Raw genomic sequence first — 17,660 nt, forward strand, 5'->3', positions numbered from 1 at the left:
CGTCGTGTGTTGCTCTGTCAACGTTTAGAAGATCATGACGCTTGGCCGCTACGGCAACGAGCCAGCGCAGTAACGTCTACTCGGATCTTAGATGAGGAGTGGAGACCAGTTTTGATGGCTTTGCAAGAGAGCTTTCATTTTTTGTGCCTGCTTGAGGTGCGTGCCTCAAGAAGCCGGCCCCTATGGGCTACAACAGCAGGCTCCCCAGCTCCCCTCCTGCTAGGCTGTGGGGGGCTTGGCTGTGTCCCTCCACCCCAGGCCGCAGCCCCTGTTAGAACATAGTTCTGCACGTTCCAGCAGCTTCTACTTGTCTCTGCAGATCTACTAACTGCACCTCACTGTTGCTAGCCCAGGAACTTCAATTAAACTCTTCAGTTACTCCCTTGAGTGTTAGTTACATCTTGTTTTCCTGCCAGTACAATTTAATGTACAGAAAACCAAATCTGCCCCCCAAAAAAGATGAGCATATCAGGTTGGTCATCTGACAGATTGAGCTATTTACATGCTATATTTAAAAAAAATTTTTTAGTGCCTCATATTTTATAAAGATTTCCCCCATCTTACTTGATCCTTAACAACAACACACAAAGGAGTTACAGCAGTAGTAATAAAAATCATTAGCATCATTTTACAGGTGAAGAGGGCTGCGCACACAGACCTGTTCAGCGGGAACTGGAACTTGGAACTAGAAGATTAGAGACCATGTTCGGTGCTGCCCACGCACCTGTAGTCCCCGACAGTACTTGCGTATCACGGCTAGTGCTGCCGAGAAATCAGGAAGTGGCGTGGCGCACATGGGGGTGTGCAGTGCTAATCATTCACGTTTGATCACCCGGTAAATTTTTCTGGCGCTCACCAATGATGAGCTTACTAATTACCAGCATTCTGAAGTGTTTAGTTATTTAGACTTTGTCCCTGTATCTCTTCAACCCTGGCATATTGACCTGCACTTGGGTCCCAGGAAATTACATACACAGTTGAAGAGTTCAGGTGGCCACCATCACTGTGGGGTCTCTTGGAGTAACTTTGGTGGTGTGCCCCTGCCCAAGAGCACAACTAAGCATAAATGCTGAGCCATGAACCTAACATGCACTCATACTTTTGTCCCCTCAAGTTCAAAGTTAAACCGGTTCGTTCATTGCAGGATCTGCAGTTTAAAATCCCTGGTCCTGCTCATCTAATGCAGTTTTCCTCACAGTTCTACATTGTTTCTGTGGAGCTGAGAGCCCATGGGTGGCTCTTCAACCCAACTTTGATCTCTCCCCAAACAGTGGAGACAATAGGACCCCTCAGGAGAATACCAGGTGAGTTCTGACACGTATGGCCCCATCCCTTCTAAACTATTTAACACCTGTTTCATAGCCAAAGTTTCTTGTTGGTCAATCATTTTAGATTTCCCTTAGGCTTTTTAAAAGGAAGGGGGTGGTTCTTTAAAACCTCTGATTTCAACTCAGCAAACTGGTTCTTAATCTCTGGTTAGCAGTCACTGCTAATATATTTGGTCTAGGTTATATGAAAAGAGGTCAGACTTAGCTGAGAAGTATTTTGGTCTCTTTGCTTGTGACATAGTATCCCAGAGAGGAGTACATTACATAGTCTCAGTGAAGCATTTTTCACTTGCAGGTGTCTTGGGGCATTTTGCCCTGTTCCCAGGTGACAACCAAAAGTAGAGAATGAACAGGTGGTGGGGGCGGCAGCACTGAGCTATGACGAACTCCTACCTACGTGGCCTGGCATTTGCTTGCTTATAGCCTAGCAAACAGAGATGAGCGAACAGTGACCACGAGGGGTACCTGGGTGGCTCAGTTGGTTGAGTGTCCTCTTCATTTTGGCTCAGGTCATGATCCCAGGGTGGTAGGACAGCCCCAGGCCGGACTCTGTGCACTGCAGAGCCTGCTTAAGCTGCTCTCTCTCTCTAATACAGATATATTTTTTAATGCCATGAGGTAAATACCTGTTTCACAGCCCATCTTGCTGTGCAGCCACCTTTGAATTCAGCTGGCCCAACGTGTTCTGGAGAGCACAGACAGCCTGCTTGGTGTCCCCCTAGGAGGGTCCCCAGAAGTGGTCTTTGAGACCAAGTTAGCCACATTTAGTGGTCAGCCCTTGATCTGTCCTGGTCTGAATCTTCCACAATAAGCCATCTCTGAAGAAAATGGCAGGCTGAATTTCGCCTCCCCCTCCTTTGGTGTATGGTGCCGTGTCTGCCTCTCCAGGCTGCCCACCGCATGGCCCCTGCTGCGGGAGTGACCTTCCTAGGTCCCTGCATTCAGAGGCTTCTTGTGCCCCACAATAAAATGGCCCCTGGAGACTAAATCATGTGTGCCTTACCCCTTTGGCCCATCTCTGCCTCCCGCCTGGCCTCAGGACACAACTGTTTCAAGATCCACCTTCCCCTGGGCCTCCAAGCTAGCCGTACTGCCCCTTTCCATCTGTAAAAGCCCCAGTTAAGTCTCAGAAACCTCCAGAAAGCTTAGATTTCCCAGCACTTGCCACAACCAGGCGCTCATTATACGAAATAAGTAGTTTTTGCCAACATCACTGCCTTTTAATTCTTATAACCCTGTGAAGTAGGTGATGGTCACTCCAATATACTGAAGAAAAATAGAAGTGACTTGTTCCAAGTCTTCTAATAAATGACAGAGCCAGCAGGGTCTTGGCTCAAGTCTGAGAATCTACTAGGCCCCTTGTGCTTAAAGGAATGGGATTTTTACTTTTCCCCTGGAAATTTAAGGTCTTGGGTCCAGTTTGACCTGATTTCCCTTTTAATACTTTTTTTTTTTTTTAACTTTTAGCATTTATTTATTATTGAGAGACAGAGCATAAGCCTGGGAGGGGCAGAGAGAGGAGAAGACAGAATCCAAAGGAGGCTCCAGGTTTTGAGCTGTCAGCACAGAGCCCGTTGCGGGGCTCGAACTCACAACCCACGAGATCATGACCTGAGCTGAAGTCGGATGCTTAACCGACTGAGCCACCCAGGCACCCCTAATATTTACTTAATTTGAGAGAGAATCTCACGCAGCGTGGAGCCCAACACAGGGCTTGATCCCACAAACCATGAGACTATGACCTGAGCCAAAACCAAGAGTCAGATGCTTAACCAAATGAGCCACCCAGGCGACTGACCTAATTTTCCCTTCTGTCCACTTTCCTCAAGACCAGCCGTCTCTGTCCCCTACAAGTGACCTCCGGACTGGTTGGCCTGCCTTTGCTCGCCTCTCCTGGCTTATTCCTCCTACCCACCTGCTTGCACTCTTGGCTTCATTTGAATAGAAGCAGCTACAGCAAGAGCAAAAAGGACTTGCTCTACAGAAGCCCAAATCAGAGCAAAGGCACCCAGATACAAATGCTGCCAATAGCCCAGGGCAGCCAGAACTGAGGTGACATTGTGTCTGGGAAATGGAAGGGAGTGGTCTAGGGATGGAGCCAGAACCTGGAGGGCGATTCAGGCTAGAGTTAAGGATTTGATATGATCAGGATAAAGTGGCAGCTGAAATCATGGCAGGGGGTGAAGTCACTCAGTATTAACATTATAGATGGACACAGCCCACCAAAGTCCACCAGACCCAGAAAGACATGCTGTCGTCTACAAATGGCAGTTTCAAAGATGGTGCTGGTCATGAGCATCTCCCTAAATTACATCTTCCCTAACCCTATATACCCCCATACCATCTGCACATCAGTTTTCGTAACTTACCCAGATACAAAAAAAAAAAAAAAAAAAAGTTGCACCAGGTGTAATTTAACGGAAGGTAAAACTCAAATTCTAAAACTAAGTCCATTGGTGATAAAAGCCATGATAAATACCATCATGGGTTCAATTCTCTACCCCACCCATTGATGGTAGTTGTGAAATTGAAAATGCAAATATTAAGAAAAACTTAATTTTTCAACAACGGGGAAGCTTGGCTCCATTGGTACAGGCTAGATCAACTTGCTTAATCTCTAAACCAGTTTCTCTGATTTTTAGTGACAAGGAAGCATTACTCTCCTTTATCATGAGAATCTCTGAGGGCCCATGGAAATGATTAAATGTAAAGTTAAGCTCTGATTTAAAAAAAAAAGGTACGTGCTACTATTTTAAGGTCACTGTCTTATCTGGAAATGCAGAAGAATTCGCAGCTCGAGGAGGAGGAAGGAAACTGAAGAGACACTCTCTCTACATTGCAATGCCAGCAGGATGGGGTGCAGACTCAGTACGGCAGTTATGAGGCCCGCCTGTGCTCAAACCCCAGCTTCAAGTCTCCTTAGCCAGGCGGCCCTGGGCTTCCGAACGTCTCTGAGCCAGTAGCTTCAGCTGTAAAACACAAGCACTACCCCCTGCCTTCCAGTATGGTTGTGAGAATATCAACCATATACAGATCCTAGCATAGTCCCTGGCAGATAACTGGCACCTGTATATTGGAAGTCAAAGGAGCAGAGAGAAACCCAAGGAATGTGTAAGGGTCCCACCGCGTCCCATTGCCTCGGAGACCGCTTGGTTCTCAGCCACAGCTGAAGCCTTTCATCACAGCTCTCAGAGACAGCTTCCCCAGCCATCTCCTCCGCCTCGGAGCAAGTCCTTCAAGCCAGAAATTTGTTTTTTCTAAGTAACCGCTATGCCTGACTTGGGGCTCAAACTCACAACTTGAGATCAAGGGTCGCATGTTCTTCCAATTGAGCCAGCCGGGCACCCCAAACCAGGAATGTATTAAAAGTCTTTATGCAGCCACCCCCTAAAAGAGGGGAACTAATTTGTGCTATCAGATGCCAAGACAGTGGGCTCTCGCGGTGGCAGATATGTTCTGTTTCTTCATCTGAGTGCTGGTAAGACCAGAGTGTCATGCCCACAAGAAGGAGGAAGACAGTTGAGGATGGACATGGGAGTGGAACAGAGAAGACCGGGCAGGGGAACGAAGAGGGAAGTGACAGATAAAAAGGTAGAAGACAGCTTTTCCCCAGAGTTTCCCTAGGTTGATAGCAACACATAGTCTCCTGTGAGAGGACTCCCTGGGACTGCAGCCCCACAGCTACGAGTGAACCCTGAGAACCCAAGTCATTAAGCCGCTGCCACTGCCTGGCACGGGTTGCCTACTTGGGGCCAGCTGGCCCCACCCGCTGTGGAAAGCTCTGACGAACAGCCCAAGTACAAGGCAATGGCAGGGCCAGTGAGCCCGTGTGGAGCCCTCGCCACCAGAAAGTTCTAGGAGCGTCAGTTATCCTCTCTAAAGGAATAGCCACTAAGTTCCCAGTTAGCAAACAGCTGGAGGAAACCATCTGTCTAAAAACTGGGGGGAAAACAGCCCATCATCATGACATGAAAACCCCTATCATGGTTCGTGGTATTTGGCTATGCCTTTAAGTTCTTGTTAAAGTAACAGGCTGAGGTATTAAAGGCCAAACACTACCACTCTAGAAACATGCCTCTCACTGGCTTCTGCTCTGAAAGCCACCAGCTACTCTCCTATCGACTAGAAAGAGGCAAGATTTACTGATGAAGTTAAAGCAAAGAGCACAGTCCATATTCAGCAGGAAGATTCCTTTATAATGGCGAATTTGATAATACACAGTACTAGAGTAGGCCCTGAGTCACTGGGCCACAGGAGGCAGGAAGGGAGCAGGTCTGAGGACCAACACATTCCAGGGCTCACGTCACACTGCACTCATGCCAGGAATGACCGCTACGTACCTCCCTGAAGTTCGGCCCACCCACCAGTTCAGTCAAGAATTACGCCACATTTAATTCTTCGGTTTTGGCCACTGAAGAAAATCCACCATGACGACAGGATTTCGGCACAACAGTCTCTTTCCAGTCATGAGAGATATGAATGTCCCGGCTCTTGATAAGAAACAAGTTTGACTTCTCTTGCAAGAACCAAAGAGAATTTTTTTCTTTATTATCCGTCGAGATATTTATATATATTTAAAACAGTCCATTCGGTGCACTGTTTCCCTGGAAGATTTCTCAAGGTCACCCCTCCAGTAGCTAGAGGGGTCATGTATCAGGGAACAAAGAATTAAGACACTTCAAAATAAGCAATAAAAATCCTAGTGCAACACTCAGAAGCAGATGGTGGGCTTGCAGGGTGGAGGGGAAGGAAGCAGGTGCTGTTCAGGGGCAGGGTGCGGCCTCTGGAAAAAGCCAAGTGGACACAGGAGCATCAATAAGCAGGAAACACTGCTGGGGAAGGCCTGTTTCCTTCTGTGCTCTCCCCCGTTCTCAGGGCTGAGGACCCTACCCCTCACCTTCCACCCACTCTGGTGACCTGCACGCTAAGTTGGGTAGTCTCTGACTGAAACAGGCCTAGGCCAGGAATGGGGATCCAATTCCAGAGGACCCAGGTGGGTTCCTTTCAGGCTATTCCAAGCAAGAGGTACCTGGGAAAAGGCAAGGAAAGGAGACGCTTCAAAGGCTCACAGAGAAGAAGCAAAAGGTGACTAGTAACACAGTGGCTCTGAACCTGGCTCTGTTTTGGGGGAGGGGGGGACCTGGGGCCACTGCCACCTTATCCCTGTGCTGGGGACAGACTGTGCTATGTCTTCACAGCCAGCAGCAGCCTGAATATGCCCCACATCCCTTTCATATGGATATACGCACACAGCTGTAGATTTCTTAACTGACATAAATGCAACGGATTCAGGTTCATTCCACTTTAAGCTGCTCGGTCCCCCGCCCTGAGGGGTTCACACGTTCGGCCCTGGCCAGGCTCCTCCCTCCCCCCACAGCAGGATAGTGACCCCGGGATGAGTAGAGGACACACACCATAACAGGTGCCCGGTGGGGAGGGCCTACCTCAATGAGACTTCTGTTTCTAACCCTGAGAACCTAAGGAATTGTGAAGGACTCGGAGAGGGAGCTGGGGTTAAAGGTCACCGGGCTTTTTATTGCAGTTAAAGCAGACTCGGACAGGATGGTCCCAGCCTCGAGAGGGGACAGCCCGGCGGTCATGGGAACACTCATCACAGAAGCCCTGTCCGCAGGCCCGGCAGTGGTGCTTGGAAAGCTTGATGCTGAACTCCTTCCGGCAGCTGTGGCAGTGCAGGATCTCGTGGTCAGGCACCCAGTACGCCGGCCTGGCCGCATCCTTCACCAGACCTGTGGCAGGAGCAAACGACGATGAGCGGGATACAGGGACCCAGCACGCCGAGTCCCACCGGGCAAGAAGCATCCTCGGGCACCCCTGGCTCGCAGTCCTGCTGCGCACACAGTCCCCTACAGAGGCCTTCACCCCGTACCGTGCGGCTCTGAATCTCCAGAGCTGGCACCTAGGCACTGGGCTCCCAGGTGACCTGAGGCGCAGCTCCAGTAAGAACCACTGGAGTAACAATAAAGCAGCCCAGACTCTGGGAGTCGGGACATCCCTTCGTTCCAACCCCAGCTCCACTGAGCACGTGTTCGTTAGCAGCTGCAGGATTGAGAGACGGTTCCCTAACCCCTCAGGGCCCTGGCTTCCTCGTCTTCAACAAGCCACATTCAAGAGCAGCTGTGGGGATTATGAGAAAGAACATGTCTAACGTTGGGACCCGCCAGCCAGAGAGCGCTCAGCAGGTGAGCCCCGTGGGGAGCAGACGGCAGGCTCTCTGTGCCAAGGGCAGCCCTGCTTCTCCCAGGTACCCCTGAGAGCAGATGCAACCTGAGCTTCAAGCCTGGGCAAACCTATTCCTATACCCTCGAGTCAAAAGTTCATCTACTCACCCTCGAGCCCCAGTGGTGGTAAATCAGATCCAAGCAATTTTCACCACCACCCAACCCAGGAGCCTCTGGTTGCTCCCTCGCAATGGGCAGAGACAGCCGAGGCCCAGCCAACCCTGCCTAAGCCTTCCACACACCGGTGCGTTTCCCTTCCCCTTCCTCTCACCATCCTAGTTACAAGTACCCCTCCCATCAGGAGGTAAATAAAGATCTTCTATCCTAAATGAAGAACTGACTAGTGAGGTAGATTAAAGACAGCCACAAATTCTGACGCTCCTGCCCCTCCCTCAGACCCAGGCAGGCTTTGTGACTAGGGGAAACTAGGAGTACCAGCTTCCAGGCCCAGACCTTAAGACATTGCTGACTTCTACTTCCTACCTCTCGGAACAGGAGTCCTAAGCACCCCGTGTAAAAAGTCTTAACTCCCACTGGAGAAACCATGAAGAGAAGCCTGGAGAATACACGGAGATGGGTTCTACCAAGCCCACCTTCCAGGCATCCCTGACAAAGTACCCAGCATGTGAGTGAGGTTGGCTTGACCCCTCAAGACGGGTCAGGCTGCCATACTAGAGCATCAGGTGGAAACTCTGGGCAATGCCACCTGACCAGAATAATAACCATTCCTGACTCAAAGTTGTGAGACATGATGAAATGGTGGTTGTTTTCAGCCTTTACATGTCCAGGTAGTTTGTTAGACGGCAATAGATGGTATAAAGAGATGGCCTCCGGGAATAAACACAAAGGTATGCAGAAGCAAGAAAATGTACATTCTCAGTCAACTCCTTGCTGTCCAACTCAATCTAGGTCAGCAAGCTCTGACAAAATGACAGCCCAGGGCACCGTGAAACCCCTCATCCCACGTACACTACACCCACCTAGTGGTATGTCAATGGCTGTCACTACAGCTCCCAAAGTGCTCTGCACGGCCTCGCCCACCTTCCGAGCAATCAACGTCCCGCCTTCATCGTCAGCCTGTGCTTCGGTAACATCTGTGGACAATGAGAAAGGAAAAGCCATCACCTCTTAGGTCATTTCCCAAATGGAAAACTGGGGCAAACACTGTGCTACCCTATGAAGACTATAGGGGTCTGGGCTGTGGGTCAGGACACACCCTGACACCAAGTGACCTGTTAGTCCTTTACTTCACTCTGGAGCTGTTTTAGAACCAGAAAGGGTCTAGGACCAGGACCAAGAGCCTTCTCCAGGAAGAAGATCCAGTCTAAGCCATGTCTGATAAACGTAGGACAGGGCTAAGCCCCCCAACCCAGGACTAGCACCCCCTAGGACTCTATTAACAAAGAGCTTAGAGGATGCCAGCCAGGACCAGGGGAGCAGCTGCCCTTAGAAGAGCGACTGGGTTAGGAACAGGGTTACAGGGCGCCTCGGTGGCTCAGTCGGTTAAGTGTCAGACTTTAGCTCAGGTCATGATCTCTTAGTTCGTGAGTTTGAGCCCTGCATCAGGCTCTCTGCTGTCAACACGGAGCCCGCTTCAGATCCTCTGTCTCCCTCTCTGCCCCTCCCCAACTTCCTCTCTCTCTCTCTCTCAAAAATAAACATTTCAAAAAAAAAGAACAAGATTAGGCATGTGGGGGTCCACTTCCCAGTACCCTGTGCCAAAGAGAGGGTCCCCTCCACCCTTGCAGCCCCTGGGCCCCACGTTACCTAACTGGACATTCCTGGCTTCATAGCAGTTGTCACACACCCGCACAGGCGCAGGGCCCCAGCCCCGCTCGGGCACTGGCCGGGTCTTGGATGAACAGCTGTCACAGAAGCCCTCCCCACAGGCCCGGCAGTGATGCTTGGTGTCGTTATCTTTAAAGGATGTAGCACATTTGTTGCAGCTCTGTTTCAAGCCCAAAACAGAGAGGCAGGTATTATTCGTTTCTGCTCAGCTGAGAAAAGTCAGCGAGACCCAGGGGAGGACCACAGGACACTTGGAACGGCAGGAACCCAACAGTTGTAACGGAGAGAACCTAAGGCCTCCGGTCACATGGAATGCACCCACTGAAGCACAGCTGTGACTATCATTTTCTTTCAAGAAATACCTGGAAAGGCACCTTATATCTATTTGGCTGAGTCACAGCGTTCTCAGAAAAACTATGCTAATTCTAGCCAGGAGACCAATGAGAATTCATTTTTTTCCTACAGCTTCCCAAAAGAGCCTTTGGGAAGTTGGTGGAGAGTGAGCTTCCCGTCACAAAGTGTTTGGACCAAAGCTGGGGACTCCCTTGATGTGGTTACTGTAGAGATTTATGAACCAGGCCAAATGACCTCTAAATTGCCCCTTTCCCTCCAGATTCTGTTATCTAGGACTTTAGACATCTATCTAACCAATAATGACTAGCCCCTGCAGGCCAAGAAACTAAAACCCACTGGAAAGAAAATCACAGAGTAACACAAAGGGAAATCAATGGGCAAAGAGAACACTGGCTGCCTCGATGCACCCCGCCTTTTCTAATACCCTGGGAGCTAATCTGAAAGAGAAATTCCACACCTCCCTCACAAAATAAGCTTAGAATGGGGCAAAACGGCACCAGCATGGGCCACACCAGGGATGCGGGTGCATCCTGCCACACCATACCAGGATCTGGGAGTTGGGCCTCCAGTATGCAGGGGCGATCTGGTCTGTCAGCCAGGAAGTCACAGCCTTGGTGGGCCCAAGGCTAAGCTCAGACACTGACTGAGCCATAAAGTTCATCCCATCCAAGAGGCGCTGGGCAGCATTGTTGTTGTCCTTCAGAAATCCATCGGTCTGAAATGAAAATGCAGGCTCCCGTCATTCTCCGAAAAGAGCAAAAGGAAGGAAGGCGAGGGGTCTCAGGTGAGTAGCACACTCATCACGGTCAACTCAGAACCACAAACTCCCGGGCAGAGAAGAGTAGACCAGGAGTCCCTCTGGCTTCTAGGCAATACCACAGCCAACCAGTCATTACTGACTTATTCCTTTCAAGGCGACAAGATCTGGTGCACAGCTGTTCAATTCAGGCCTTACCTGCCAAACAACATGTACAATCCAGGAGATACTCGAGTAAGGATGGTACCTCCTCCAGGAAGCCCCCCACCCCAGGCTGGGTTTAGCCCTTCCTCTCGGTTTCTTCTGAGAATCCTATTTTCACATGTAAAGACAGTATCTGTTTACATATTTGACTATTAGACCAAACCCTCTGAAAATAACCTATCTTCTTCATTTTTGTATTTTTAAGTGTCTAGTTCAATTCTGGGCATACAGTACTCAACCAACCTAAGTTCAAATAATGAAGGAGTGAATGAACGAACAGAAGGGGAGGGGCCTGTATCCTCTAATCCTAAGGACCATGAGGAATGTGGCCTAAAAGTGAACTACGATATTACTACTTTCTTGGAATAGAACTATTTACCATAGAGACAACAGCTTTCACAAGAACACAGATCCAAAAGCAAAAGACGTTAGTCATAAAAAGTACAGTGAGAAAATTATACTAGTTCAAGGCCACACTAAGTCCTTGGGACAGGATGGCCTGGCCCATCATGCCAAGAGGGTGAGTTCCCGAAGTGAGACCATCCCACAGGGACAAATTTTAGTGGGGCTGGAAACTGGAGAGAGGAGGAACTAAACACTAAGGACATCTTCAGTTTTATGAGCTGTAGGACCTGGAAAAGCTCAAGATGGCTGCAGGGAGCCTGTCAGGCTGACCGGTAGCCTTAGGAGTCACCCAGCAAGTAAGATAAGTTTCTTAGAGAAAAATCTTTTTTTTTTTTTTTCCTATGAATAGAAAATGTGTTTTGAATTACTGGCAATTCCAAGTGTGAGTTGTGGTTTGATGCAGAATGAAATCACCACATCGTTACCTCAAAACTGAATTCAAAAGTCAAATTAAAAAATAGGGTCTACAGTAATCCCACTTCTTAGAATATACTGCAAGAGGGGCGCCTGGGTGGCGCAGTCGGTTAAGCGTCCGACTTTAGCCAGGTCACGATCTCGCGGTCCGGGAGTTCGAGCCCCGCGTCGGGCTCTGGGCTGATGGCTCAGAGCCTGGAGCCTGTTTCTGATTCTGTGTCTCCCTCTCTCTCTGCCCCTCCCCCGTTCATGCTCTGTCTCTCTCTGTCCCAAAAATAAATAAACGTTGAAAAAAAAAAATTTTTTTTAAAAGAATATACTGCAAGAAAATTTCCCAGAACAAAAGCTTTCTTACATAAAGAATGTCATAGCATTTTGATAATAAAAACATTATGTAAACCGCATAAATATTCAAAAAAGGGGGGATGGGGAGGGGCACCTGGGTGGCTCACTTGGTTAAGTATCCAACCCGACTTCAGCTCAGGTCATGATCTCACGGTTCATGAGACTGACTGCCCCCCATCGGGCTCCACGCTATCAGCTTGGGATTCTCTCTCTCCTTCTCCCCCTCCCACTCTCCCTCTCCACCCCTCCCCCACTCACACATGTGCTATCAAAATACAAATTTTTTTAATTTAAACATAAAAAAAGGCGATGGGAATCAAAATAAGGCATAAGACAATGTTACACAGTTGACTACAAAGGAAAATCATGAGAAGTGGAAGCAATGTGGAAATAAAATGATGGTATGAGGGGCATCTGGCTGGTTCAGCCAGTGGAACATGTGACTCTTGCTCTCAAGGTTGTGAGCTCAAGCCCCACACTGGGTGTGGAGGCTGCTTAAAAAATAAATAAATAAAAATAAATGGTGGGATGGGAAAAAAGCAGGTAAATGGCACGTAAATTACATTTGCATCTATACAAACATGCCTATGGAAAGAAAGGAGAATGTGAAAAAGTATTTCATTTGCTAAGGCAGTACAACAATAGGCCAACATTTAGTTTATTTAAAGTTCTTCTTCTAACATGGAGGGTATTAGGCTAAGTGAAATAAGTCAGGCAGAGAAAGATACCATAAGTTTCTCAGGATCCATGTATGAGTGAAAACATAACAGAAGACCAGTTGGGAGGGAAAGCGGGGCGGGGGTGGGGGCAGTCACAGAGAGGGAAGGGGGCAAACCGTAAGAGACTCTTCAATACTGAGAACAAACTGAGGGTTGATGGGGGGTGGGGGAGAGGGGAAAGTGGGTGATGGGCATTGAGGAGGTCACCTATTGGGATGAGCACTGGGTGTGGGACCACTGGGAAACCAATGTGACAAGAAATTATATATAAAAAAGATAAAATAAAAAATGAAGTTGTGCTTCTAATGTACATCCAAGAAGAAATGAAAATAACGGTCTCGAACAAGAAAGGCTCTCCAGATCCTGCCTTCCTAAACCACCAATATATTAAAATTCATGGTTAACCTGAATTCCAAACAAGCTCCACTTTTCCACACACGAGTAACTGAACGATACAAGAAGAAAAACAGAACCGCTCTTACCCCCGGCCACACGTGCACAATCTCTGTCCGTACCACCGTATCCACAGGATCTTGGTTCCCAAACCAGTACTGCCGGCTACGGTAGACCACGCCGCAGTTGGGACACTCGATCACATACCTACGAGGAAAGCAAACAGGCCCTGTCACCCGGGCAGGTACCTGGCAGACGAACACACCAACAACCCTCAGCTACATCGTCGTCATTTAAACTCACCCAGACCAGGCATATTTTGCGAGACCCATCCAGGGGGAGTCAGTGGAAGCGGATGTCTTGGGCACTACGCTGACCTCCTTGCCTCTCTCATAGCAGGCCTGAAACATGGAGCACTCTGCCAGCTTCTTCTCTGTACACCAGACCCCCTGGCCTCTTTATGTCCCTGTCCAGCCCCCTCCCAACAAACCATACCAGCTGAGGGTTTACAGACTCGGGAGTGCAGCACATCGGAGGAGGGATCATTGCTCTAAAAAAAGCCAGTGCCCTGAACAATCATGAACTGAATGTGGCCCGGTCCCGGGCCCCAAAACTGAGCTGTAATTTATACCCATCACGGTCCATTCAACTGGGTTCCCGCAGGGCACTCCTGCTCTGGGGAAGAATGAACAGTCAATGGACATGGCCCTGGCATAGAAGCCAACAGAATAACAGGAATATCTGCTGGGAAGTCAATAAATAAATAAACCAAGGGGCCCCAGCATCAAAGGCCTCTTGAGTTCTTTTGGTTAGAGCTAGGGAAGAAGTTCCCGAGATACTCGGTTTGAGTATCAAATTCTTTGGGATACAGTAAAGGGTGGCCCCAAGCCAGTCCTCAAAAGCCGAGCAGAATCCGCAAGGCAGCTGCGGGAGCAGGGAGAAGCTCAGAGCACTCACCTTGCAGGTATAAACCCGGTTGTCATACTGGTGGGAGTATCTGCAGCGGCTCTTGGCTTCGTGAGGGACTCCTTCTTTCCCATGGTTCATGCTGTTCTTACATCCAGCCCTGAGTGAAGCCCAAAAGCTGACGGTGAGGCGGCTAAAGAAGCCCCCGCCACTTCCACAGAGTCTGAGCCGGAGCCAGACACAGGGCCGAAACCAGACCTTGGTTACGAACTGGGCCCTGAATAGTGAGCACAGAGGGCACGGCGCATGTCTCAGAAATCCACATGCCTCTCTTGTACTTGAACCAACAGCGCTCAAAGGCACTACTGGCCTTGTGTGAGGAGAAAGGAGAAAAGGAGGAATCTCCTCCAGGAAAAGCCACCTGGTCCCACAGCGGAAAGGAGGAGCCTGAAGACACCACCTTGACAGGAGATAAAGACTGAATGGCTCTCGGCAAACCCCCAAATCCAAAAAGCAGGAAACGGGAAGTTTAGCCAGAACAGGCTGCCAAGATGTAAAACAAAAACCAACCTCCAAAATTTGGCAATACATTAAGAGGAGGCTTAAGCTGAACAAGAAAACCTTCCGAATCAACAGTGAGCTCTGCCATCCTGACAAGGCAAAAACAGAGATCGGGACTTTAGAGTTTCACTGTGATAGAAGGGAAAGTTCTGGAAACCCTGGTGAGGCTGTTAGAATGGAAAAGTGATGATCCAAAAGAACCTAAGTCCCTCATGCTGGGCCATGGGGTAAACAAAAAGGAAGGTAAGTCATGCTGGCAACTACCATCCCTCTTTCCTCACCAAAATAACCTTCATTCTCTGAGCCCAGACTGTGTAATCTAAGAACCAAATCCTTTTTACATATTCAGAGCCAAGGTGGTGGCCTCTCTGAGCCCAGCAGGTAGCCTACAGGGTTCCATGCAAAAACAAACAAACAAAACCTTTCACAAAAAGCTCAGATCTCCTCCCCTAAATGGGTAAATCTGGAGGAGGAGGACCAGAGGTCCCGAGGTGAGCAAAGACAATTCAATGGTGAAGAAGGTGGTGGGGTGGGGAAGTGTCTACGGGACCAGGAGACTGCAAAGCACTTAAATCCGCCGAGCTCCATGGGACAAGTCACCTGACTGTGATTTAATAGCCATCAACAGCTCAAATTAATCCAGTGATCTTCAAAGGGTGGCCCCAATCAGCAACATCAGCATTACCTGGGGACTTATCAGAAATGCAAACTCTCAGGCCCTACATCAGACCAACTGAATCAGAAACTGGGGAGGCAAGGCCCAACAATCTGTTTTAACGTGTTTTTCTGGTGCACACTAAAATGGGAGAATCACTGCCTAAAGCTCCCGTAACAAAGTGTGGTCAACAGACCAGCAGCACAGGCATCACCCGGGAGCGTGTTAGAAATACACAATCTTAAAAGCAGACCTTGTGGTTCAGAATCTGCATTTTAACAAAATCCCGAGGTGATAAATACACAGATTATAAAATTTGAGAAGCACTGCCCTAACTTCGCATTCTCAACTCAACATATTAGAATCATCTGAGGACCCTTTTTAAATGCACCAGTGTGAAGGCCCCACCCCAGATCTGTTAAGTGCGAATCCTTGGAAGGGAGGCCCAGGCCTTGATGATTTTGTAAGATCCCTGGATAATTCTAATGTGCTCGGAGTTTGCCCGAGGAATCAACCAGGACTAACACCTACCACAGAGCTTTGTACACACTAGGAATCAACCAGGACTAACACCTACCACAGAGCTTTGTACACACTAGGCTACCAAATATCAATGAGTTTAATGACTACAGCGAAAAAGCCTTGGTAGGAGAAACACAGAAAAACAAAGCAACTGAAGTTTTCTGTAGTAAAAACTTCCCAAACCAGAAGGCAATGGCCCATCTAAACCAGGTGGGAATCTTCAGAGGATTCTTCATAATCATGTGTCTTACAACCTCAGAGTGTGGTCCCCCGACTGCCAGGACCACCTGGGTACTTATTGGCAGTGTCCTTCTCAGAGCCCCGCCCATCCTTAATTCAGAGTCTGTGATTTACCCAGACCCTAGGTGATCCGCATGCACACTGAAGTCTGAATTCTGAGCGTCTTTTCCCAAGATGGCCAGCCTCACTTACCCACAGCTGAGGCACAAGGAAGAGCAGGTGAAGTATTCATCTGGAAAAAAGGAGCTGTGCGCCATCTGGTCATCGGGGATCTCACCGCTGAAGCGGTCACTCAATGCCTGCCGAGGAGGGAAGGCGACACGTGAAGGCACTTGGCGGAGCCCCCCCCCCCCCCCCGTGCCTTTCTAAGTCCCCCTCGCTGCTGGCTTATTTCTCACAGGCTCCACGGCCACGAGAGGCAACCCAATGACTTCTGCTCCTCACCCTCGACCTTCTTGGCCCGACATGCCCCAGTCCTCACCACAGGAAACCTGAGGAAGAACCAGCTCATTTCCCAAGAGGTCAGAAGGGAGCCAACAAAGTTACTGCGCTCTCCTGATTACCTTGGAGGTTAGGAACACCTCACACACTCAGTCTTTCATTCAAAACCACCGCAGACATTGACCAATGCCCACTGCATCTTTTGAAGCAGGAACCAAGGAACTGAGACCTGAGAAGAGGGTTCGTCTTTAAGTCAGAGAGAGGCAGAGCTGAGCGGTGAGCTGGGAGTTCCCTGGGCGTCTACCCCAGTTCTAACCACAGGCGCTCTTTTTCCGCTAGGCCACAGAACTATCTCAGTGTCAAAAGGAAGGCATCAGCCAAAAAACAAGGAAGAATACGGTGCCTGGCAGCCTTTTGTCAACTACAGTAACCTAAAAGACCGCAAATGGCCAAAATAAATGCCAAGAAAGATAAAGTATTTGTAAAAGCAAACTGAAAAATTTTATGTTGAAAGGTAGCTTTCATTGCTGGTCCTCTGTTTTCAGGCACTACTTTATACTGAAAGTATTTTTCAGGTTAACTTCTTCCTGCCAGGCCCTTACTCATATGCAATGGGAAAAAATTATATAAATTAAATAGAAATGGGCTTTTCTATTTTTATCTTAATGGGATTTATTTATTTATTTTTGAGAGACAGAGACAGAGCACAAGCGGGGAGCGGCAGAGAGAGAGAGGGAGACACAGAATCCGAAGCAGGCTCCCAACTCCGAGCTGTCAGCACAGAGCCCAACACAGGGCTCGAACCCAAGAACCGTGAGATCATGACCTGAGCCAAAGTCGGACCCTTAACTGACTAAGCCACCCAGGCGCCCAAACTTTAAAAATCATTGTATGCATGCAGTTCCGGGCTTCTAAGTTTCAATCTCCCGTGCTGAGGCAGCCATGCACTATTCCAGGGGAAGAGAAGGAAAAGTGGCTAAAACAGAAAGACAAGTTATTTCCCTTAGTAAAAAGACAAAAGAAAATTTAAGATGCGATTTGGGAAAAGAGCAGATTGATTTTAAACTAAGGCTCTCGTGAGCCGCCCGAGTGGCTCAGTCAGTTGAGCATCCAACTTTGGCTCAGGTCACAATCTCACAGTTCGTGAGTTCGAGCCCCACATTGGGTTCTGTGCTGACAGTTTGGAGCCGGGAACCTGCTTCGGATTCTGTGTCTCCCCCCCTCTCTCTCTCTGCCCCTCCCCCGTTTGTGTTCTGTCTCTGTCTCTCAAAAATAAATCAATGTAAAAAATAAAAATTTAAACTAAGGCTCTCGAGCTCTTAAGGGCATTTCACTTAAATGAGAACTTACTTGTTCAAGTTCCTTTTCCTTTTCTCAGTGAGGTCTTAG

General features: G+C 48.7%; 1 protein-coding gene across 2 annotated transcripts in view; it reads right to left on the reverse strand.

The window, feature by feature from the left end:
- Nucleotides 1-5,503: 5,503 nt before the first annotated feature.
- ZFYVE1 (zinc finger FYVE-type containing 1) overlaps nucleotides 5,504-17,660 on the reverse strand; it is a 53,959-nt gene continuing 41,802 nt past the window's right edge. For both annotated transcript variants that reach the window (XM_043556518.1, XM_043556519.1), the window contains 8 exons: nucleotides 16,023-16,129; nucleotides 13,904-14,012; nucleotides 13,250-13,347; nucleotides 13,036-13,153; nucleotides 10,254-10,424; nucleotides 9,335-9,515; nucleotides 8,548-8,661; nucleotides 5,504-7,075 (listed from right to left, as the gene is read on the reverse strand). In XM_043556518.1, the coding sequence (XP_043412453.1) occupies nucleotides 6,843-7,075; nucleotides 8,548-8,661; nucleotides 9,335-9,515; nucleotides 10,254-10,424; nucleotides 13,036-13,153; nucleotides 13,250-13,347; nucleotides 13,904-14,012; nucleotides 16,023-16,129 (1,131 nt within the window). In that variant the 3' untranslated portion in view covers nucleotides 5,504-6,842. The remainder of the gene's footprint in view (nucleotides 7,076-8,547; nucleotides 8,662-9,334; nucleotides 9,516-10,253; nucleotides 10,425-13,035; nucleotides 13,154-13,249; nucleotides 13,348-13,903; nucleotides 14,013-16,022; nucleotides 16,130-17,660) is intronic.

Source organism: Prionailurus bengalensis, chromosome B3 (genome assembly GCF_016509475.1).
Source record: "Prionailurus bengalensis isolate Pbe53 chromosome B3, Fcat_Pben_1.1_paternal_pri, whole genome shotgun sequence".
NCBI classification, from domain to species: domain Eukaryota; kingdom Metazoa; phylum Chordata; class Mammalia; order Carnivora; family Felidae; genus Prionailurus; species Prionailurus bengalensis.